Raw genomic sequence first — 24,379 nt, 5'->3', positions numbered from 1 at the left:
TGGGTCACAATGTAGGTCAAGGTTTCAGGAAACCCAGCGAGATTAAGATTTCTGCGGTAGCAGACTACCCGCGGCCGAGCACGAAGACGGAAATTCGAGCATTCCTGGGTCTGACTGGGTACTACAATCACTACATCCCTAACTATTCAGCTTTGGCTAGCCCTCTGACCGACGCTCTCCGCAGGACAGAACCGACAAATGTAGTCTGGGACGAACAAAAGGAAGCCTCCTTCGTAAACCTGAAGGCTGTGCTGATTAGCCGTCCGGTATTGCGAGCTCCAGACTATGGCCGAGAATTCACGGTCCAGTGTGATGCCAGTGATCGAGGGTTAGGTGCTGTTCTCTGCCAGAGAGATGACGACGGTAATGAGCACCCCGTGCTCTACTTGAGCAGAAAACTGAGTTCTAGAGAGAGGGCTTATTGCGCGTCAGAGAAGGAATGCGCTTGCATTGTATGGGCCATTCAAAAATTGCAGTGCTATCTTGGAGGGGCCAAATTCACCGTAGAGACGGACCATTGTCCCCTGGCTTGGCTGCAAACTGCGACATCGAAGAACAGTCGCCTTCTTAGGTGGAGCTTGATTTTACAGCAGTACAATTTTGAAATAAGATACAAAAAGGGGAAGTTAAATGGGAATGCGGACGCGCTTAGCCGCTCTTTCTAAGCGGTCCGAGATGTTCCTCACCATGTATCCAAATTGATAATCAGGTTTTTTTTTTTTTTCGTGCGCTTGAATATAGATGACTATGTAAAGCAGCACGTTTGGTTTTCGAGGCATACGTGGGTCCTGAACGTCTTGAGAGTGGGCTTTTCTCGAACAACAATGGCAGTTTTCTTTTGACCTGGTCTCTTCAGACGGGAGCCGAGTGCTTGCTTCGACATGTGGTTGAGTTTCAGATAGCTCAAGCAATTTGGCCTACAACAATCAAGACAACGCGACATGCAACAGCGAGCTTCAAGCGTTCACGTGCAGGCCATTAAGTCGTCTCTTCATGCAGCAGCTGCGGCTGCTGCCCTCCGAGTCTCTTCTGGCGGGGGAGGAGGCTGTTACGACCAAGCATCCGCATTTGCGCGCTCTATTGTTCGCCTGTGGGCATGGAAAAGTTTTGTGAATATGTGGTGATGGTCCATTGGCTCTAAGTGAGCCTGTTTCCAGGAATCCTGTTTTGTAAGCATGTTTTGCTTTGTGGACAACCTGCAAATGCCAAATTGGCCCTGTCAAGAGAACGTCTGGAAAAACACAAAGAAACGTCCCCCTGCGGGAAATAGCAGGAAGTGCTTTCTTTTGTTCACCCTTCCAGTCGAGAAGTGCTATCCTCCAGTGATGAATGCCTCCTATCCAAAGGAGACGACAGAGTGACATGTCCGCTGACGTGCAGGACAAGAGAAGAGCATGACTCATACGGCCATTAAGTGATTTCCCGGGAATGCAGGAAAGATTTGCAATTGTCGAAAAGGGACCATGTTGGGAGCCCTATGCGGCGCCACGTGCACTCGGGTTTCTGAGAAGTAAAACCCCCAGAACCAGCCTGTGGTTTCTTTGCTGAAGAATAGAAATGTACCTCCTTTCCTCGCCGTTCCCAAGCTTTTCCCGCCAACAAGTGATCACGCCCAACGAATGAATGCCGGACCAGTCAGTGCTTCAGACCATCAGTGCAGTGATGTGTTCGATTGGATGCCGATACCTGAGGGGCGTGCCCTGGATTTGGTTGGTCAGCATCTTCAGAGAGGGGCTGGACATAGGGGGTTTTTAAGGACGCTGCAGAGCACGAAATGTCGCTCTGGGCCCTGGGTAAACGGCTCATCCAGTCGCTTCTCGCTATGAACTCTTAACGCTTGTCATTTTGCTGATGTACCCTTCTTCTTCATGTAAATATTCTTGTAAATACGTTTTCTCAAAGTGCCAGTAAACCTGCTTGTACATATTTTACCAACTTCGAAGATTCAGTCCTTCTTCAACCCGGAGTCTCTGCACGCTACCAAGTGAAGGCCGGGTCGCCATAGCCCCAGCGTCACGACAATGTCGTTAACTTTTTTTTTTTTCTTTGGTGATGACTGTATTTCATGTGTAATGCATTTTTTGTAATTTACTACTATGAGTGTACTTTTGATCTGAGCAAAGCTCCTGTCTTAGCCCTGCATAGAACTGATAGTACTGTTAAATTAAATAATGCTGCTTAAATGGTACATATAGTAAAAATTAAGATGTGAGAAAAATGTGACAAAATATTCTTCTGAGCTGAAGAGGTCATTTTAAAGTACTGGCAGAAGCAAATGCCTGGACAAGAAATTTCTAACACCGCTCAAGAGCTATGGATTACAAAGATTTTAAATATGGCTCTGTATTATCAATTAGCTCTTGAGGGAAGTTATTTGCTTAATCACACACAAAGAGACTGCCCCTGGCAACTACGCCACAAGAACCTGTCTCATAAAGGGCAGGAAAAAAAAAAATCCACAGGATCTTGTGCAACAATATTGTATTGAATAACTCATCGCCGCTCTCCGCATCTTTATGGAGGCGGAAAAAGACGCCTGTTTATTTTGCATAAATATGTGTTTGAACAACCGAAGATTCCTAATGAAATACGTTCTTATTCAATTACGTTTCTCGTAGCGTAGAGATTTTTTGAAAAAAAGCGGGGGGGGGGACGAAGACGGCTGCCTGCCGACAGGCAATTAAAGGCGCTTCTTCAGTGATACGACGAAGTGTGCTTACTGATGGCTGAAAAATCCCAAGCTAGCCGAGTTGTTTTGCCCACATTTTCTTTTTCTTTTTTTTTTTTTGTTTTTCGCTTGTGTTGAGTGCCGAGTGGCGTGCGCACCTAAGTTACTTCGGCAAACCACTAAGTGCAGCTGATTAAACTCGGTCTATAAATTAGCTTTCTCTCATTCGACATTAAAAAATGTACTATTAGTGGTTTATTCGTAAACCACTTTCATGACTTTAGCGGCGGGATTTCTTCATTCCCGAAGAAGCACTGCACAGCCAGCCAAAGCCCGCCCAAGCCACCCCTTCAAGCCCTTACCCGGCCCAAGCCCGCAAATTCAGGCCCGAGCCCGGCCCGGGCCCGGAAAAACGGCAAATTTCAGGCCTGAGCCCGTGCAGTGCTCTAATCGGGATCGAACCCGGGTACTCCGGGCCGAAGTACGCGGGTTCGAACCCGACCACGGCGGCTGCGTTTCGATGGAGGCGAAACGAAGAGGCGTCCGTGTGCTGTGCGATGTCAGCGCACGTTAAAGATCCCCAGGTGGTCTAAATTACTCCGTAGCCTTCCACTACGGCTACTCTTTCTCTTCTTTTGATTGGTTCACAGGAAGCGAAAGGCGCAGTATCTGTTACACTTGCTCTGTGGACACCTGAACCGCGCCGTAAGGGAAGGGAGGAAGGTGGGAGTGAAAGCGGAGAGAGAGAAAGAGGAGCCGTAGTGGAGGGCTACGGAGTAATTTCGACCACCTGGGGATATTTAACGTGCGCTGACATCGCACAGCACACGGACGCCACTTCGTTTCGCCTCCATCGAAACGCAGCCGCCGAGGTCGGGTTCGAACCCGGGAACTCCGGCACAGTAGTCGGGCGTCTTACCACTGCGCCAACCCGGCGGGGCTCTATTTTCCACTTTCAATACCTCCGCCATTCCCTTAGGGTGCGGTTCTGGTGTCCACAGAAATAAGCGTGACAGATACTGCGCCTTTCCCTTCTTGTGAGCAAATTATAACTCCGGTGAACTCTGATGCGTTCACGGGAACGCTGGTTGTGTTCGACAAGGGGCGCGCGATGTACCTGTGCAGCAAGAACGCTAAAGCTTTCGCATTTCTCCACTGCAGATTCTGCAGTGCTCTCGGAAATTTTAGTGTTGCAGCACATAGTCTTGTTTGGAAGCATGACCGCCTGATTAAAAAAAAAAAAGAAAAAAAAAAAAAAAAAAACAAAACAAAAAAAAACTAGTCTCTCAGATGTCTAAGAGGAGAATGGCGAAAGCCTACCCTTCCTCTCCTATCCTTTGCCTCTTATCGGCGTTCATTGCAGTGCTACATATAACTGCCGAGTGTGTTTAGACGGTGCACGATCGCTTCTGTCGCGTGGCGTTCCTTGGCGCGCATTTAAGTGAGGGATTGCAGATGGCAGGAACGCTAGACAAGAACACATCTCGCGGAATCGCTGCGCAGTTCGGACCTGGGCACACAAGACCGGATCCTCAAGCGAGCCTATGAGGTCGCAACAGGCTTGACCTGCTGGCCAGACGTTGACAAATCTCGCGCACGGGATTTCGCTTCATGAGCCTAGAAAGGTTTTTGCCTTAATAACGTATAATAATTTAGACACAACACACACAATCTGTCAAAACGCCCTGCTGCTGCACGATATTCCATGATCAACTCAATTAAACCGTCTGTATTTTTTCTTGCGCGCCCCGAATTCCTACGTGTAATAAAGGTTTTCTCTCTCTCGTAAATTATGCATTGGCTATGCCCGAGGTTTCGTCGGCCGGGCGGTGAGCACCTCGTTTCCCGCGGCGCGAGGGAGGGCCTGCTCTCGTTCCATGATATAACTCGCCATTTTAGCCTGGAAAGGCGCATCTTCCCTCCACCGCACAATTCATTAAGCAAGGCCCAGGAGATAATCTGGCGCCAGCTACAAACCCGCTCCTTTCCCTGCCCCAAAGTTTATTCACATATATTCAAAGAGCAGGTTGACCCTGAATGCAAAGAGTGTGGCGTCGACGCTACTTTAGACCACATTACATGGGGGTGCGCGGCCTATCCGCCACCCGCCGATTTGCTGCCAGCTCCATCTCTGGAGGAGTGGGAGGCCGTGCTGCGCTGCTCGGACCCGGCCATCCAGGCTCGGGTCACTGAGTGGGCCGAAGAGATCGCCGACGCAACTGGCGGCCATCTGGCGCGGCCAGCAAGCAAACTAAACCACTTAAAGCCGATGAAATAAATGTTTTCCCATCCATCCATCCATGCATTGGCTTATACGAAAGGAAGTTTGCTTGAAAGTTAAACTATGACGTGAAGCGCGGGTCTACCTATAGCGTAGTGAAGCTTTCGCTTCAAATGAAATGCATGCGCGACGGGCCGCATGAGCGTAGGTCTAGTCCTCAGCTGAGGCATATCAAGATGAAAGCTGTCCCACAATGCCTTCATCCAATGTATTCGTGCCTTTTCTTAAAGTGCTCTTCAGCCTTTTAAAAGATCATTGTTGCCTGAAATATTAACATCTCAACGTAATCATATATTGAGCGTGCCTGGGTAACAAGACAAAGAACATGAAGTTAGCGCAGAAAACTAGGACTATGGAAGAAGACTCAACATGAGCGCTTCCTAGATACTAAGTGGCCGCGCGAAGAAAATTATCCTTTTGGCTTCGAAAGAAAATGAGCCTTTGGACTACAAGTTTAAGTTCTATGTTCACTAGGCCCAGTCCGCCTCGCTCCATGCTCCAGAAGAGATTGTTTCGGCGCATGGGCTCTGCCGTAGAGCGCCAAACGAACACTGCCCATGATCTGTGTAGCCTGCCCGCGGAGCCCCTGTCGATTGTGGTCACTCTGCCCTCGTTTTTTGCGCTAACTTCATCGTGAGTCAGATTCAACTAACCCAACTTTACACCTATATTACAAACCAAGTGTCTAAAGATATATACATCCGACGTATCCATTCAATTCTCTGTGCAGGTACGTCCGCATTCCGTTTGCTACGCGTGCATGAAGCTCAGCTTTCGTGACGCTCTAGGAGGTGCTAAGAAGGTCTCGGCAATTCTTACGTCGTATTCCCACAATGACGCAGATCATTGTATTCACTCAAAGTTGTGTGCGGCGAGCACCGCTTGTCACGCGCACAGGTTGCAGGCGGCAGGCGACGCGACGTACTCCAGCAATACGCATGTATGTCCATTCACGATCGGACAGTTCTCGTTTCTACAATTAAATTATTAAATTGCCACCTCGATTTGCTCGTAACCTAACCGAGCTACTCCTAGCATCTGCGCTGTCTTCGATCCTGCACCGACCTCCGACGTCCTAATACACCTTAAAAAAACGAAGCACGGGCTCGCACAAAAAGTGCTCTCCTAATTCGTCCCGCGTGCTGAAGACATGGACATCAAGGGTGTCAAAACAGAACATCCGGCCGTGCACTTGCAGAGCACGCCGCGAAACAAAATTTTGTTCGTTCGTGTGCTCCGTTTTATTTTGGGGGCACTGGTAGGTTTACGCTATGCGTATGATCCGCTTCCGTACGAACAGCGATGTTCTTTAGGCGTTTAGGAAAGGACTGGCCAATTAAGTGCTCATCTGCATGTAGCTTCGTTTCTGGTTAAATGTCTCGTGCATGGAATTTACACTCATGTATATGTTCGAGGTTATAGCGTGAGCGGAAGATATGCGGTGTCGGGTTTCGGTAGCCGAGATAATCAAATAGCCAAGGAGTAAATTTGCAGTTTAACGCTGCTGTGCAATATACAACCGAAAGGCGTGCTGTTTTTCACGCACGATGCCAATTGCCCAATTTCGGGCAGTGTGCACACACGGCAAAAACAGGGGCTAAAGCTAGCCACCAGGGGACTCACGCTTGTCCAATTGTGCCAAGTTCCATTTTTTCCTGTAATTACTATCGAAACAAACCGTCACTTACGCACCCATTGAGAATCCCTTCAGAGTTTCGGGGCATTTTTTGCAGGATGTCGCGATTTTATGTGAAAGATATGTACAGACTTTTATTTAGCGTTGCCGTCTGCCTGATCCTATGACACTGCGATGCAATTTCTGCCGACACTTTGTCAGCGCCCCAGGTGCGGGTGACCGCTCTGATCAGTGGACGGCCTGCTCTCGTTCCGCAGTTCGATTCCCCCCCCCCCCCCCCCCCTTTCCATTCCTTGACCGCCACATGCCATTTCCTTGCCTGCTCTCACTGATATATAAAGGGGACAAATTGTCAAAGCTGGCAAACAATTACCGCACTTGCAAAAAAAAAAAAAGAAAAAAAAAGAAAAAAGAAAGAAAAAAGAAAGAAAAAGACAATTTTGGGGGCTACAATGCACAGCTACAGCTTCGCATTGTAGGCTGGGCTTTGAAGGTAGAGCAGGCCAAGTGCGTGTCGCTGCCCTGCTCACGCCCCTTCCCCACCCTCACCTGGCTACCCAAGTGTCATAAGTTTACCAACCAACCAGCGCGCTGTGCGGAAGCAATCGCGGAGCCTTGCCAACCAATCGGCGCGCGGCGTGCAACTGCTGAAGTCTCGAAACATGCATGGGCCGTTCTAATCCCTCTCCCAGCGAGGCTGAAGTGCGAAAGTTCTAGTCGAGAGAGAAAGCAGCAAGGAGGCACTCAGGCAGGCGGGTGTCTGGATCAGGTCTCTGCTCAAATCCACGCTCAGACTTTGCCTAGGATTCTCATCCATCGGCTGCATCGTCCTTGGCCTGTTCAAGACGCCCCAACAAGCATTTTCTCCTGCGATAAGTTTTTCTAGAATTCGATATAACGCTAGGCGTTTGTGCCGATTGTCCTAATTTGCACGTTAATTTGCGTGTACAGTTGCTTTTCGTTTTTTATTATTTTTTTTTTTAGTTTGTTAATCTTCGCTGTGTTGCGATTCAAGTCAGTTCGCATTTTTGTTAATCCTCGCTTTCTGTTAACTGTTGCGATTGACGTCAGTCGTGTGTTGAATTGCGTGTTTTAAACAGGTTTTAAACTTCTCTACCTCTGTTAATCTGCGCTGCACAGATCAACATGAATCGGGTTTTGGTGGCCGGTGATTCAATGGTGAAATATGTTAATCAGTATTTTCCATCGCGTCCTGGTCTGGCTGTTGATGTGAGTGCACACAGAGGGATAAAGATAGAAAATTTGCTCTCGGCGGTAGCTACTCAGCTATTCGACATCGACGTTCTCATTATTCATGTTGGCACGAACAACACTCTTGAGAGTGTTAGCATGTGCATTGAGAAGTACCGTCGGTTGGCTAGCGGCATTGTCAAGAGCAAATCTTCGATGCAAGTAGCTTTCTCCGCCGTTCTCCCACGAGGGCAGAACGAGTATAGGGTTGCTGAAAGCGAAACTCAGCTGCACCGCACGAACGAGCGGTACAGGCAGGTAAACGCTGCATTACAGGAGCTATGCCGCGAGCGGGGTTTCCGCTTCCTGGGCGGCTTGGTTGGATGCTGGAGCAGCTACCTGAGCCGCGATGGTGTGCACCCGAGCCGGCAAGGAAACCAGGTGCTGGCGGAGTATCTCTACCAGGAGGCCTGCAGCCTGGCTGCTGTTGCTGAGAGGCGGTCCATTCAACAGAGGTACCAGGAGAGTCGGGTATCCACAAGTTGGACTGGCTGGGCCAAGCCAGCCAGGGAGGCAATGATTTGTGAGGCAGACTTTCCTCCTCTATATTCATCTATTTGTACTTTAGGAGTAGTAAGCAAGCAACCTGCAACTCCTGCTCCTGTCCAGGGAACAAACAATACTCCTTTGCAACGGGGCGGCACTGACCAGCTTCCAGCTACCCTTTGGGGAGCTGGCTTTGTGCTTGTTGGAGGTGTTCGTGTCCGGCAAAAAGGTTGTAAAGTTTGGACTACCTGGGACAGCCTGCCTTCCTCTGTGTCCCATGGCTCAGGTGTACCCGGATGGGGAAAGGCTGAGAAGAGGCTTGAAGGCTGTGTGCCTTTTACCAAGCCTATGACTCTCAGCCAAGGTGCAAGCACCACCTGTGCCAAGGTGAATGGTGGAGCCTCACAGGTGTCGCACAAAAGCAGCCCTGCTGTGTGCTCTTCCATAGAGGAAGGTACAGTCAGTGCTCCTAAAGCAACTGTACCAAAGGCTGTCTGCAACCATGGCAACAGTGAGTGGGTACTTGTATCAAAGAAGAAGCCGAAGGCTGCGGCACTGTTTCGGCAAGGAAAAGGTTCAAGCTCTGCCACAGGCAGAGACACCAGAGTACTTGCCAAAACAGGTGCCAAGCCCTTGCAGCGTGCCACACCTTATTCTGCAGTAGTGAGGACAGTGCAGGCACACTTTTACAGAAATGCCTGTGCGCCTCCTTCTACTGCAGCATGCTGTGTGGACGGTGAAGGGCAAGCTAGTGACCTGCGCAGCATTGCCTGTGACAGCTGTGTGGCCAGCCACCACCAAAAAAATTGTGAGCTGGCAGACTTTGCAGCTGTTTTGTGCGGTGTTGTCGTAGAGGTTACTGGCTGCAAAAGCCGTGCACGATCACCATCTAAAGAAGGCCAGAGTGCATGCAAATGTGTCGTGAATACTAGCCTAATCAAAGCAAAGTCCGGTGCTGCTAAGCGGCGACGGCGTCGTTTGGCTGCTTCAGTACCTTATGGAGAAGTTGGCAATTTCAATGACCAGGCTCACTCTAAGGTGCAAAAGTCTGCGCATGAGGGTGGCACAGTGAGCAGTGCACAGCCCAGTGCTGCCAAGCGACGCAGACGCTGTCTGGTAGCATCTGCTTTGTGCAGAAAATCTAACTTATGTGATATGCCAGACAGTCAAGCTATCCAAAAAATAGAATCTCTTAAACAGGAAAGGGAGAGAGCAACTGGTGGCCTTGGTGACACTTGGCTAATTGATACCCCATCTGAGCATCTCCTGCCTTTAGCACCAGGCTGCCATAGTGAGCTTTGTGAAGATGTAACCCTTGCCCATGTTCATGCAACTAAGGCTTCTAACACAATATCTGGAGGGGGAGGGAGCAAAATTTGCCTGAATGGCACATTTGATAGTTTTGTTTCTTTTAAGGAATGTTTTGATGAGTGGTGTAAGGAGGGGAAGCATGTCGTTCATGTCGCTAGGTCAAACAAAAACCCCTTAGAGTCAGGATCTAAAGATTATGAATTTTTGAGAATTACTTATCGCTGTATTCATAGCGGTAATGCTAGGATACGCAGTACTGGAAAACGTCCAAACCAGTCTTACAACAGCATTGGTTGTGAAATGCTTGTTTCACTGGCTCTTCACAAGTCTCCATCTCTGCACTACAAAATAATTCAGCTGAAAACTGTGCACAATCACGACCTTAGTCATTACAATTTATACACAAACCAAAGACTTCTGAACAGTAATGAAAAAAATCAACTATGTGATCTGGTGAAATGTAACGTTGCTTCGAAAGAGTTCAAGAAACTTGTTCAACAAAAGACGGGTAAAACTTTAACTACGAAAGATGTAAACAATTTAAAACAAATTTACTCTGTACCAGTTCGAAATAAGGAGACTCACGGGCAAATGCTAGTTCAGCAGGTAGAAACTTTAATTGAAAGAAATCCAAACTGGGTCATTCATTACGAAAAAGACAATCAACATGAGTTGCAGTTTATCTTGTTCCAAACAAGTGAGATGCGTGAGATGCTGGAAAAATATCCTGATGTTATATTTGTAGATGGGACATATAAAGTTAATATTGAAGGTTATGTTTTGTACTCTGTTCTCATCGAAGATGGCCGTGGGCGTGGGCGGTGCGTCTGCTACGCATTCGTACAAAATGAAACCGCTGAAATTATAAGGGCCATGTTTGAAAAATTTATACAATTTAATCCATTTGTTGTATCAGGATGTAAGGTGGTAATGATAGATAAAGACATGAACGAAATGCGTATCCTCAGTTCTCTTCTTCCGAACAGCACAATTTTACTGTGCACATGGCACGTGCTGAATTGCCTCCATAGAAATATTAATGATAAAGCAAGAGGGCAACGAAAATTACTCCTTCCACTTGTAAAAGCATTAGTCTATTCTCAAACTCATCAAGAGTACTCTGACATGTTAGATCAATTGCGTAATGTAGCTCCTGCTGGATTCTTTTCCTATTATATGCAGCAGTGGGACTCGTGTAGAGAGATGTGGGTGCATGCTTACAGGAAAAGCCTTGTAACCCTAGGAAATAATACAAATAACCGAATTGAAAGCCACAATCAAAAGCTTAAAAGTTTCCTTCGTCCTGGTATGCATTTAGTGGAGGCTGTAGGAGGATTGATAGAGTATGTTGACAATGACGCCGCCTCTCTACAGTTTGCAAAGCTGAAGGAAATGAAGATTAATGTAAATGTAAATTGTATAGATGAATTTCAATTAGAACTGTCCCGTTGCTGCACATCAGAAGCTAAAGATAAACTGCTCGAACAATATGAAAAATTTAAGACTGCTAATTATCAAGTCAGTTCACTTCTCAACTCATTTAATGTGGCTTTAGGAAGTAAAGACTATTGTGTCAGTCAAAATCTGGACAGCTGTACATGTACTTTTTTCAACCAGTACGGCTTGCCTTGTTCGCATATAATGGCAGTCCGCTCATTTGCACAGGAAAGAGTACTCGATACAGCATGCATTCCTAGCAGATGGCAAAAGGAGCATTTTTTAAGTGAAAGCCCTACAGCTACGCCCACAAAGCCAGTAGTAACAAGTAGCATTCAGGTATCTTCACCTCTTAAGCTAAACACACCGCAAAAGATATTCTGCTGGGTGTACAAGGAGCTTGAGATTATGGCCAAGAGTGTCGCAAATATTGCATCCATGGGAAGTGAAAAAGAGGCGCGAGAAAATGTTTTGGCTATTAAGGCATTTGGAAGACAGCTCACAGCAGCATATGCACAGCAAAGTCAGGCTGGGCAAAATTTACAAGGTTTAACAATTCAAACAAGCCCAGCAGTTCAACAAACGAGCACCTTAAATACAGGAAGTAGCTTTGGGAATATTAAGCTTGTAATACCTGTAGTTAAGGCCAGAAGAGGTCGTCCAAAAAAAGTGAAAGCTACTAAGCGATTGTTTTCAGTACAGCAAAACAGGACAAGCCCACTAGTGCACCAACCAAGTCCCATAAATACAGGAAATAGTTATGGAAGCACTAATAAGCCTGTAGTACCTGCAGTTAAGGCCAGCACAGTGCGTCCCATTAAAGTGAATGGCACTGAGGTGAGCTCGACAAAGCAAAATACAATAGACCTTGCTTCTGTTAAAGCCGAGACGTTGCAAATTTATAAGCTCTATTCATTATGTGACAGAGATCTAGAGGCTATTGCTAGACATAGTTCACTGTCAGACAGTGTCATTAATGTTGCCCAGTACTTGATTCGTCAAAAATTTTCTTATATGGGAGGGTTTCAAGATGTTCTATTGGGACAAAGGCTACGTTTTTCTCAAGTGAAGGGCCCATTTGTTCAGATCTTGCATACTCGCAACCCAGATCACTGGCTTACTGTCACTAATGCATGTGCACCCCCAAATACAGTATATGTGTATGATTCCATTGATGAAGATATACCCCCTGATGCCGTTAAACAGATATGTCACATATTAAAAATGCCATTTTCAACATTAACGATCAGCATCAAACCCGCTCAAAATCAGGGTACCACTTTGGACTGTGGCTTGTTTGCAATTGCTAATATGTATTACATAGCATCTGACAGAGATCCATCAGTAATGAATCTTAATCAGGGTATGCTACGGAGCCATTTACTAGAGTGTATAAAGAAAGGCACCATAGATGACTTCCCAGAAACTATTTCTTTAACTGTTCATGTGCGGCCAAGAATATTTGTGTATAACTTACACTGTGTCTGCAGGCAGCCACTGAATGGCCCAACGACTGGAAATATTAAATGTGGTCTATGCCTTAAATCTTTTCACAGGGACTGCATTCAAAAATTAAAAGGAAATTTAGATGGCAAGGTATTCTTCTGCTCACAGTCATGTTCAGCTAGCGCTAAGGAAAAACTCCAAATTATGAACTCATGAATTGCTGGATTACTCTTTTTAGCCCAAATGTTTCTCTCTTTCTCCTTTGTTTAAGTTCACAGCTAAGCAAATTACCCCCCCCCCCCCCCCTCCCCACTTCCAAATAAAAAAAGAAAATTTGCTGCCGAGTTTATGCTTGCTCTGCTATCTCTTCGTTGCTTTTTTGGTTTTGCTGCTTGTTTCTGTTATTTCTTTCCAGGTTAACATGGCACTCCTTCCGCAAAGCTTGCTGCCTTTTTACCTGAAGTGGAAGTTTTCAAGGTCAAGTACACCACCTTCCCATCCTACCACGGTAATCTCACACTTGGCAATGTCCCGCTAATTATCACACCTTTGGTATCTGCAACAGTGCGCTTTGTACTGATGTATGCTGGCTATCAGCCTTGACAGCAATAAGCAGTATAAGAGGTGTTGCACTGTTGGCAATAATTCAAAATAGGATTTTCAAACTGGAAGATCACTTCATTCAGCATAACATTGTCAGCTGTGATGGGCAACAGTTAAATACAGCTGAGACAGGTTAGCTGCCAGGAACTAATATTAAACAGTTATCATTTTACCCATTACTGGTCAGGTCTTTATTTCTTGAGAGATTTATAGTGTACTGCAAATAATATTCATATCAGTTTTAGTTTTTCGCAAATGCCATTCTCTTCATCACAACACCAACAGGAATTACGAGCCAAACTCGGGTGCATGCCAAGCCTGCAAGTACTTGTTGCACACCTGTCACAAGCTCAGTCCCTCACTGCTCCCTACCGGGTGCCTTAAAAAAGAGACCACGGGATAGCTGTGCCATTGTGCAACACACATTTGTTTGTGTGGCTAGAACTGTCTGCATCCACTCAGTTTCACTTCTGTCGAGTGTGGCCCGAAATTCCTCGCACTGCAACACAGGAATGGCATTTTCACAAATTAAAAAATTTGTATGTATATTATTTGCACTGGGCCACAACAGAGAGTTTAGCAGTAATAGTTAAAAGGCTAGCTAATTAATATTTGTCAACCAGCCAGCCAGAGCGCAGCTATCCTCCTTCTTTCTCCTTTTTTTGCTTAGCCCATTTTTTTTTTTTTTTTCTCGGTGGCACACAACATCCCCAAAAAAATATTTCTACCTGTGCCACTGCCAGTTAGCTAGTTAACACAGCTTAGCAGTAGTCTAATGCAGACCACAGCTGACAATGCTATGCTGAAGAAATTGCTCTTCTAACTAAAGAATGTATTTTTGACATTCACTGACAGTTGTAGCTGAAACAGTGAATAAAATATGGTGCATGTTGCAAGACAAAAAATATATATATGTATATATTAGGACAAAAAACTTATATACCTTGTAGGCTTTACGTAGGCTCACAATTAGCACAGGCATGATGCAGTGAGCATATTCTTAATGTTCTACTAAGCTCTATGTAGGTATGTATTATAGTTCCTTAGACCACCTCAAATTTGCAACAGCGAAAGATTTTGTACCTGTCCTCTGAATGCTCCTCCTGCAGGCAGATTAAAGGGACAGTGAGATGTTAACTAAGGTCAGAAAAAGCACATAAGCAACTGGCACATTATCACTCTGCATCAAGGAGAGAAAAGCCTCAAGCTCACCCCAGTGCACTAGATTGGGAAGATACTCAAGAAGACCTTTATGAGTTATCTTTATGGTGTTGTTAACGGCTGATGGGTATGAGTACTTCTAAAAGCATGCACATAACCTTTTCAACTCTTAAAGCATCTGTTGCAGACAAATTGCTCATGCTGGTAAGTATCTCAAGACTGTCTTTTAATAACAAAAGACTGAACTAGAGGAGGACTGGCACTGCTCTGTCTTTGAGTTCCTGTCCTTTGTATTTGCACTGCTTATGCTAAAGTATCACATAGTAATAACTAGCTCGACTTTCTGTTGAACTTGATGGTGCAACTAGCTCCCACTCTCTCCAGCAATGTTTACATTGACATTGTGCTGTTGTCTTGAAAGTTTGTAAGTATATTAAAAAATATATACAAAGCATTCATGCAAAGGCCCTAAAGTTGAGTACTGTAGGGCTCAACTTCAACCTGATTTCCTCTTTGCGTCATTTGTCGCAGTTCCTCATGCTTGGACACACATGCCTCATGCCTGGACAGCACTTCTTTCAAGTTCAAGTTTGCCATCTTACTGCCCTGTCCACTTCCTCGGCAGTCTTCCTCCTGAAAGTGGAGGCCCATTTAACTGCTGTCAATGATACTGTAATGCACATGACATGTAAAAGGCTGTACAGCACAAGGTCGTCACTTACCACAGTACCTTAAAATAATTCGGAGCCCTCTGCTACCGCACCTTTCAATGCAATAAGGCTAAAAGTCCCATTTTCTAGAAAACTCCAGCATCTGAATTGAGCTAAAAATCACGGGCATGGCTGGCAGCGGACATGGTCGGACACTGATCAATTGCAGGGTTCTGCGACATCATGCGACCATGTGATATGGCCGATTTGACAGAAGCTTCAGGCTTGTCATTTCATATAGCAGGACGAAGGCAATCCAACCCTCCAGGAACTTTGCTCGGGAAGCACAGCGCGGGAAGAACGGAGAACGAGGACAACACAGGGCTAGCGCTAGTCCTGTGTTGTCCTCGTTTTCCAGTCTTCCTGCGCTATGCTTCCTGAGTTAAGATGATTTACCAACCTACCCAAGCCTATTTCCTTCTGAGGAACTTTGCATTCAGAGTGGGACATCCCGACTCAAGGCCATGCAAACATGTCTGTATGTTTTTGTTAAGCGAGGCTTTATATCTATGCTAGGTAGTCTTTCACATAATATAGTAGCTTATTACTATACAAAGAGTATGTATGAGATAGCAGAAGAGGAAATTAAGAAATTACTGATTAAGGGTGTTGTAAAGTGCATAAGTAGGAATGTAAGTTCGCAAGAGAAGCTACAAACGGGACCTGTTAATGCTGTCATTATTGTACCCTTCTAGGCAAAATTTAAGTGGATGCCTCATTGTTCTTTTGTCTTCAGTCTTTCATTCCCTCCTCCATCCCTTCCCTCAGAGCATGGTTCAGGTGTCCACAGAAACGTGAGACAGTTACTGTGCCTTTCCCATTCTTCGATTCTTTTTTTTAAATTTTTTTTTGCCAGTGATGAATGCATTGCCTAGATGATGACAATCCTTCTTGTCGAAACGCTGGCTAGCAGACTGAGGCTCCCCATACCCTTAAAAATTTTAATCTGCTCCATCCCAACTTCCTGCCTATTCCCAAAAACTTAAATGAGTGTGTAATTGTTGGGTTCTTTGCTATGAGTACCAAATATCTTGTGTTATGGTCATTCTACTCCTGTAAGTACTTGTGTATCAATGTGACAGTGTTAATGGTCCCGCTCTGCAGAAAATCTGTCAGTGCTGTAGACAAAAAATCATAGACATGCATCTGGTACATGTTAAATGGGAGATGGCATAGCCAAGCATTGATCAGCCTGTGGGTTGTATGATGTCTTGAGACCACATGACATAGCCAGGTTGGTAGTAGCTTTACGGAGGGAAGGACAGGAATCAAACCTGGAACTGTTGGATGCCAAGTCAGATGTGCTACCCCTAGGCCTTACAACGATGTTTGTATGTTTTGGTCGAAGCGGGCTTTATATCTGTGCCGAGTGACCTTTCACATGATGCTTACGGCTGCATGCTAATTAATGAGTATGTGTGAGATAGCAGAGGCACAAAATTAAGTGAAATTAAGCAAGTAGCAAAGTGCCTGTGCGCAAACTGCAAACCGAGCCATAGAGAGGAACGATTAGTGACGTTGAGTCACATTTTTACAGGCAGTGTTGATGTCCCCTAAATTCCTTTTTACTTGCTAGCCAATAAATGCCATGTTTGTGTTTTACTGTTTCACATGCCTCTGCGTCATTCGCTGCATTTTCCCACTGTTCTCCAAATTTCTTTTGACTGCAGGTCAATAAATGCAATTTTGTGTTTTTCCTTTTCAACATGCCTCTGTGCCATTCCCTGCATTCCCTGCCTTGGCGGTCTTCAGCCTGGTCATCTATTGCTTTAAACTGGTAACTGCCAAAGGAAGAAAGCTTGCAAAAAGGTATTCATTAAACTGCAAGACTACAAGAAGGAAACTGATGCATGAAAGCAAACGAAGCAAAGATTTGTTTTGCTGAAAAGGAATAAAAGCATTAGCACAGCTCCACGTATGGAAGAAATGACGACATTAACGCCAAGCTAGATACACAAAAAGTAAAACCCAGAAAATTGCACATGCATGGGTAGAACACTATGAAGACTCTTAGAAATAATAGCAGCAAAAATTAAACACAGAGATGGCGATAGTTATAAACATTAACAGCAGGGCCGTCATGAAGAAAACTCCGGCTTGAGTTTACACTTCTTACAAAGGACATAGAAGTAGCTGTCCTTAAAGAAACATGGTTACGCTCCAGCACTTAGTTTTCTGAGAACTGCGACACAAAGGATGAAAGAGTGTGGGGCATTACAGTGATCAACGAAACTTCAGAAGGCCTGACATTCTGCCCGAGAGGCTATTCTGCAAGTTCAGTGCAAATAGTGTGGCATAAGGTGATCCCTTGCAAAAAAAACTTGCAATTCCCAGAAATTGGCAAGAGTGAAAAACCTTTTGTCAGCACTGCTAGCTGTACTGTTGCAATGATAGTAAAAGTGGCTGCCAAAATAAGCATGACATGCCCTTTATGAAGTGTTCCGCTGAAGTATTTTTTCCATATAGCCTCCACATAATGCACTGAAATCTCCTTTTGGTCAGATCCATCATTGTGCAATGATGTCTTCGTATCCTGCTTGGAAACAGGAACCATATCAGCACTCCCTCCTCGACTTCAATAGATTGGCCAATCTTTTTTCATTCATTTAACAATCCCTCCCTTTTCCTCACAACCAATCGTTTATTATTAAGAAAAAAACAAAAGCACCGGCACATTTAGCTATGCACATTAAAAAATGAGGATATGAAGCCTGACTAGAGAAAGTATGCAATGCGCAGAACAAACGAGTTGGCTTGGATGGCAAGGGAGGACTTTTACATTCACAAATATTACAGTGCTACAGCAAAGATTCACCTCTGCATGCAATGGAAATTTACTTCTTGGAAGCAGCTTTGTTCAAGTATGCAGGAAACGTTTTTGTAATCTGTGTGCTATTGTTATATGCACACGCAATATGTTTGGTAAAATTGGCACCTCCTATTCTCATAACCATCTGATGTGACCAGATTTGGCACACACATCACAGTAGTGAACCCAGTTGCTGTGATGGAATAAACAGCATTTGCAATGTGCATTGTGGAGAGCATTTTTTTTTTAGACATGGAATTGACAGAAACTAGATGATCTCGATTTTTTACATGCAAATGCTGGATGCTGTGAGCATTACTGCAAGTGGATTTACTGTGATCTACAGAGAGTGTGGTATGAAGAGCGCCATCTCTTTGTCTCAGGTTTGTGCAGGAAATACTGCAATAGCGCACCTAATTTTTCCACCCCGAGCTACAGTGATAAAAAGATCCCACCATGGGAATCGGCAGGGGCACACAAAAGGGGCTTTCAATGTGAACAACAGTCGGTTACGGGTCAAGAATGCAGCGGCAAAATTCTTCAAAGGAAGCCCTTCGACCAATGACATCAACTGAGAGGAACCTTCCAGTAACTGAGTTTTTTCTCTTCTCATGCCAGCAGGTGACAAGGGGTGTTGTTTTGACGATAGTGTTCAGTGCCTTGAACAAATGAAAGGAAGAACTTGCCCAGCCTATGGTGACACTGAAAAAATTGATTCTACTGGCAGGAGGGCCTTCTTACAGGGGTATTTGGCACAGCATTCTTGACATTTAACTAATTATAGTACTGTAATCAGCACGCCAGGCTAGAGTGCTGCAGCAGTATGCAGTGGTGCTAAGAAAGTGTTATCTTGGCTCAGATACTCTGGAACTGGCACAACGCAGTTGCCAAGGCAAAGAGTACGCCTATGCACCTTAGGTCTCACCCCATACCCCACCTGACCCGAGCACCTGATAAAAATACGAGGTGTGACACAAAAAAAACGAGACTGGTCCAATAAATTACTGCACTTTTAGAATCAGTTCTCTGTGACATTATCACCTTCAAAGTAGTCACCTCAGCATTCACACACTTCTGCACTTCTGCCATTGCTGGTAACAGTTCTGGAACGAGGTTTTTGGAAGGCCCTTCAGGAGATTCTCTGTTTTTGCCTGAACCTCTACAAATAAGACAAAATTGGTTCCCTTTAAGCAAGATTTAACTTTAGGAAATAAAAAAAGTCGCATGGAGCCAAATAAGTAGGATGCTCCATCACAGTAATGTTTTTGCTGGTCAGAAACTGCTTGACAGATATGGTCATGTGAGCGGGTGCATTGTCCTATTGCAACAGCCATCCATCACTCCAAAACTGTGACTTTTCTTTGCTAATTTAAGTATTTTTAGTGCATGAATAGGGGAGGTGTGTGGGATGATGTCAGCAAAGCAGTTGTTGCCAACTCAACTCTTTTTTCAAGCTACACACTTGTCTCGTTTATTTTGTCACACCTCATATTTCCCTTTATTTACGCGACATGGTGGCGTTTCAGCGCTCTAGAAAGGTGTGTTGATGACCATACAAAAGTATGGGGACTCACCTGCAGTGCAGTCTATGTGTGCTGTGTGCACACAGGTGGGCTTGAACACACCTACTCTATCTTATCCACATTTTAACAAATAGCCCAGTTGAAAACAGCCAGTTTTAACAAGTAGCCCAAATCGGCCAATTGAAAGAAACCATAGTCTAGAAAGTCACAAACTACTAAAAAGAGAGAGAAGATGAAAGTTGCAGATTACAGCAACGAAAAAGGCAAGGTTGCAAATAACAAAATCCCATCTTCCCTGTTGATTACCCAAATCATGTCACGTCGTTTCATGGACTACATACTGCGATCCAACATTGCATCAACAGCTTTTTAAAACTGTACTTGGTTTCTCTCACTTATAACCAGTTATAAACATAAATTTCAGGCATCATGGAGTGTTCATGTTTGTAAACAGCCCGAAACACTCAGCGGAGCTCCCGTAAAATGTTGAGTCATCTACTTTGAAGGCAGATTCCTGCGTAATTTTTCAAGTCAAGTCGCAAAAGGGTGCAGCCATTCGCGGTATACTGCAGCAGCTATTCCCATTTCGAGCTGTTCATCAATTCGCTCTCGCCTAGCATCTAATCTGCTGCACATTTCAGTTGGTAGACCGACTGCCGGGGACAGGTGGTGATCCCGGTTTCAAACCCCGGATAATGACGAAATTTTCAAGCACCAAGTTTCTGAAAAAACTGAACGGCTTTGATTTGCAGCCATATGCATACTGAGCCAAACTGTACATACATACTACTGCAAGTACAGAACTGCACACCTGAGAAGACTTGACCGAAGGGGCTGATATAAGAAACTCGCAAGCACACAAACCTCACAAGTACACACACTGCCCCGCTTGTATACAAACGACGTGAACAAACCATACCTCCTAGTTTCGAGGGGCACAAGGAAAGTTTACAGCTATGCGCAAATTTTGCGATGAATGACTGATGCAATAAAGCCATTGTGAATATTTTTTTTATAACCTTCAGTAATACTAAGAGAATCTTACCAATACATTCAATGCGGGAAGCGTTTTCGATGTCATCAGTAGTAATATGGTGTATGGCCCCGCAAGATGACAGCAAATGCAAACATCTCCGCCGCCATTTGTAATGCATCCCGCAGTGAACGTAGCTTGCAGCAGTGCAGCATTTTGTTAACTAAAAAAATAAAAAGAGGGCAACTGCAAATGTTAATATTGTACTTTAAAAATTAAATTGAAGGCTTTAAAGGTGTGCATATATAGTCTGTTTTAGTTTTCGTCGGTTGCGCCATCCACTGTTCATGGCATGGCAGCTATGACACTGAGATGGCAGACGACGCGGCCTCAGGAGACACGAGATAGTATACAATTTCGATGTCTCAGGGAATTGCAGTGAGCAGAACATCCGACCAAACGACGCCGAAGCGTAGCTATATATTATCCGTAAAGCTTTAGTGTAAGCAGCTCTGGGTTATATGAAATGCGAGTAAGACTGGAGGGTCGCGTCCCCGACGACCTCTGGCGCTGTATGGTTATACACAAACACAACACACACACAAGAGAATTAAACAAGTGTTGTGTTTGTGTATAACCATGCAGCGCCAGAGGTCGTCGGAGTCCTATAGAACTAGCCCGCTCGCAAGTTTAGCGTGTTGCACAATTAGAGGCGCGATGTACCTCTCCCAGCCAAACCGCGGCATCCTTGCAGTTCAAATTTTGCACAGAAATGGTATTTTGTTGCTAGTATATTTTAATACCAAATCTGTTTGGGGTACATGCCTGATTCGATCAAAAGAAGTCAGATGTTCTCATCTTAAGCGGCGGCGACGACGGCAGACGAGCCGCTACCCCAGCGATGGCACTGGTGGCGCTACCTCATGCTGCTTACAACAACTCAAACCTTCTGCCAGAAACGTTCGCCCCCTCTTTTCCTGCTACAGAGTTGTTGTAGCAGCATGAGGTGGCGCCACCAGTACCATTGCTGGGGCAGCGGTCATTGCCGCCGCATAAGATGGGAACAACTGACTTCTTTTAATCGAATCAGGCAAGCACCCCAAACAAATTTCATATTAAAAAATACTAGCGACAAAATGCCCTTTTTGTGCAAAATTTTAACTGCGAGGATTCCACAGTTTAGCTGGGAGAAGCATTCTACATCGCGCCTCTAATTGTGCAACGCGCTGTATTACTACGGAGGGTCGCGGCAGTGCGCGCGGTGTACGTATACGTGCGCGCCGAATCATTAGAGCACATACACACAGTGACACATATACTACAGGAAGAACAGGATGCTTGGGCATAATAGCGGGTGGAATATATCACGAAATGAGCCGTGGTTATTATGCAAAATAATAATAAAGAGCTAAAATCTTTCGTTAATTCATGCTGGTTGAACCACACCCGGCACATCTGCCCCATTCAGCACTGGAAAATATTTACTTACTGCCTCGTTCCAATTTGATTTCCCAGATACACTTTTTTTTTTAAGAAAAAAAAAAACTGCAGAATGATGTAGGGATGTTTTCAGTATGCAAACGGACAAACAGGGGGCTTCTCTGCATGTCGACTTATGTTACTGTAAAGCCCACCCCTTATGATTTTTTTTTTTTATGTGCTTGATATATCCTCTTCACTGGCTGTCGTGCTGCATGTATATTACGTGTGCAAAATCCGGCAAAGCAGTGGTAGTGATCGGTTAATGTGATATATGATAAAAACGATCAACAGTGAAAATTCCTAACTGGAAATTTTGTGACTATATTCTGCAATTTAGTGCAAAGGACGAGATTGCTGCACATATTGGTTATTTTAATGTAAAGTGCTTGCCCGATTAGTGAACCGCATGCAAAGGTGATGACAAGACCTCCGCTCATACACACATGCTTCATCTATGTCAAACAATGAACAAGAAGCAAATCAGCAGTGGAGCGCATCAATCTGCTAAAATTGTCAAAGAATTCTTCAACTATAGGTAGCAACATTAGAATAACAAAACTGGTATGTCAGTTGTATTAATGCTTGTGTTACATAAGTAATAGCTGATCTTTTCAATGTTATAATATGCTGTTATAAGTTGACAAATAATATTGTTATGCTGTATTATAAACATGAATTTAACATTACAAAGAAAAATTGCTTTGATATATAGTGTACTCCACATTATACGGTTTCAATAATAACTATAAAACAACATAATAAAAATATACTTCAAGCAGTACAGGTTGCAGAATTTTGCCGCTTTCTTTATTACCGCAAATACATTTTTAAATAAAAGTATAATTTGCACCTAAATCTCTTAAATTCTGCCTGAAACAGAGCGCATGCACAAATATATATATAATTTTGTTATAAAGGTTTGCTTACTATACCACCCCTCTTTTTTCTGTTTACATGAACAATCAAGGAGAAGGCTTCTGTACTCATTTTCACCAAATCTTATATGAACCACCTGGTCTGATGACATACGTTTAACATCACAAGTAAAGGCTCTTAATGATGGCATGGTATGTTGTATGCTTGGCTCTATGCATATGGTATCCATATGGACGATGCATCGAGTTGCATGTTGTTTAGTGTTGTGCAGTTCATATGTCACTATGACTGTTGTTGCACTCTAGCTGCAAATTTTCTAGCTGTTTGACTGGAAATGTCAATTTTCCATCAGGAAGTAAAAACATTCCTGATCAACAGGTTTTCCAGTGCAATATATAATTCAGCTCGAAAAATATGTCATTCTGGAAGAAATATATATGGTTTCCAGCTGGAAAGAAGTGATCTTCAGTTCAACAGTCCAGCTGTAAATGGGGCTCTTTTTTATTATTTTTTCACTAGGCAATTCAAATCAATTGAAAGCAATTCATGTTTATGCTCAACATTTCATTTACAGACTCTCTGACAGAAAGCTGTAGAGACAGCTTAAGGACGAGGTCAAGGAAGCAACAGAATTGTTCAAAGAAGTTTCTAGCAAAGACATTCAGCTTTGCATGCATATAAATGAAAAATGAACCAAAGTACTGACAATATGCAACATTACTATATGTACAATAATATAGAAAAATGCACAAAAAAGTCCCATTTTTAGGTTGAATGAATTAGGTATCATATTGCACAATAAAATAGAAAAACAGGTCACTCTAGAAACATATTGAACACAAAACTTTATGTGTGACTGTCATATGACAGGGATTGGAAAGATAGTAAAGAGTGAAGAAGGTAATTAGTTTGGTAATGTATCATCCCTTTTTCATAGGCACATGTTAAAAATATTGAAACATAGTGCTTCCCCTGATTGGGTCATTAAAAATTGACATTTTTCATAAGCAAAGTCGAATTGATAAAAAAGATTGTAATGATATTCACAGTTTGATGCTGAATGCATGATAACCTCTGTTGAAGGATGTAAATACAATACATTGTTTATGCAACTACGTAGCACCAAACATTAGAATGATGTTACAAAATTGTTAACTTGCCTGAAGGTTGCCTAACGTTCTGTCACATAGTTGTAACATTCAAAAGAAACATTATATTATTAATAACTGCCAAATATTATAATAATGTTATATAATGTTTTATGTTGCATATTGCAAACATTACTTTAATGTTACAAACAAATGTTATTCTAATATTGTCTGCTAAATATTAAATAATATTTGGATCATAAATATATAATGCAACATAGAATATACATTTTGAACACTAAGTCCCAGCACTTTTGGCCTTTTTCTTCCAGTAACCATGTTTTTTCAATAACATATTTCTTTTCAACTAGAGCTTTGAAATTATGCCTGCCGTAGAATGAAAGCAGCCCTAATATTTTGTTAGAGAGTTTTGATTATTATTCATTCGTCACTATGACTCCTTGCACACCCATCGGCTATGGATATAAAAGCATGACTCTAAATGACTTGTTCAGAGGTGAGTGTAGAAGTTGTGCTGTTATATGTAGTTGTGCTGTATTGTGGTCTTTGCAAAGCGCGCAAGCTGTGTACCATCGTGAGCGGGCCTACATGCTCGGCAAGGTTACTCTACACTTTCA

The 24,379-nt window shown here is 43.9% G+C and overlaps 2 protein-coding genes and 2 long non-coding RNA genes across 12 annotated transcripts in view; 2 read left to right on the top strand and 2 right to left on the bottom strand.

The window, feature by feature from the left end:
- LOC146194209 (uncharacterized) overlaps window positions 1–20,691 on the bottom strand; it is a 49,392-nt gene extending 28,701 nt beyond the window's left edge. Inside the window, exons 1-3 of one of the 8 annotated variants that reach the window (XM_084597289.1) lie at window positions 20,368–20,691; window positions 14,782–14,913; window positions 14,203–14,222 (exon numbers count right to left, since the gene is read on the bottom strand). In XM_084597289.1, the coding sequence (XP_084453415.1) occupies window positions 14,203–14,222; window positions 14,782–14,913; window positions 20,368–20,403 (188 nt within the window). In that variant the 5' untranslated portion in view covers window positions 20,404–20,691. Of the gene's footprint in view, window positions 1–12,854; window positions 12,974–14,202; window positions 14,223–14,781; window positions 14,914–20,367 lie in introns of those variants that run through there. The other 7 variants (XM_084597290.1, XM_084597291.1, XR_014705824.1 and 4 more) reach the window with 7 other exon arrangements.
- Window positions 1–24,379, bottom strand: part of LOC146194200 (uncharacterized) — a 290,048-nt gene that overhangs the window by 94,377 nt on the left and 171,292 nt on the right. The gene's annotated exons all lie outside the window — the stretch shown is intronic.
- Window positions 7,260–12,698, top strand: LOC146194211 (uncharacterized). The gene is made up of 2 exons (XM_084595935.1): window positions 7,260–11,907; window positions 12,627–12,698. Exons 1-2 carry the CDS (start codon window positions 7,732–7,734, stop codon window positions 12,696–12,698), a joined length of 4,248 nt encoding a protein of 1,415 aa, XP_084452061.1. The 5' UTR covers window positions 7,260–7,731.
- LOC146194210 (uncharacterized) lies at window positions 12,886–14,913 on the top strand. The gene is made up of 2 exons (XR_014705825.1): window positions 12,886–13,024; window positions 14,812–14,913. It is a non-coding gene; the product is annotated as an uncharacterized LOC146194210 (long non-coding RNA).

Source organism: Amblyomma maculatum, chromosome 3 (genome assembly GCF_055883805.1).
Source record: "Amblyomma maculatum isolate TAMU_Amacu chromosome 3, ASM5588380v1, whole genome shotgun sequence".
NCBI classification, from domain to species: domain Eukaryota; kingdom Metazoa; phylum Arthropoda; class Arachnida; order Ixodida; family Ixodidae; genus Amblyomma; species Amblyomma maculatum.
Note: the sequence above shows the minus strand (reverse complement) of the source record. Positions and strands in the feature narration are given on the sequence as shown.

Bases quoted from the DNA above. Each gene is read 5' to 3' on its own strand.
- LOC146194211 (XM_084595935.1), top strand. From the start codon at position 7,732: ATGAATCGGGTTTTGGTGGCCGGTGATTCAATGGTGAAATATGTTAAT. The intron at 11,908-12,626 runs GTGAGCTCGACA...ATCTTTTCACAG, and splicing joins TTAAAGTGAATGGCACTGAG to GGACTGCATTCAAAAATTAA.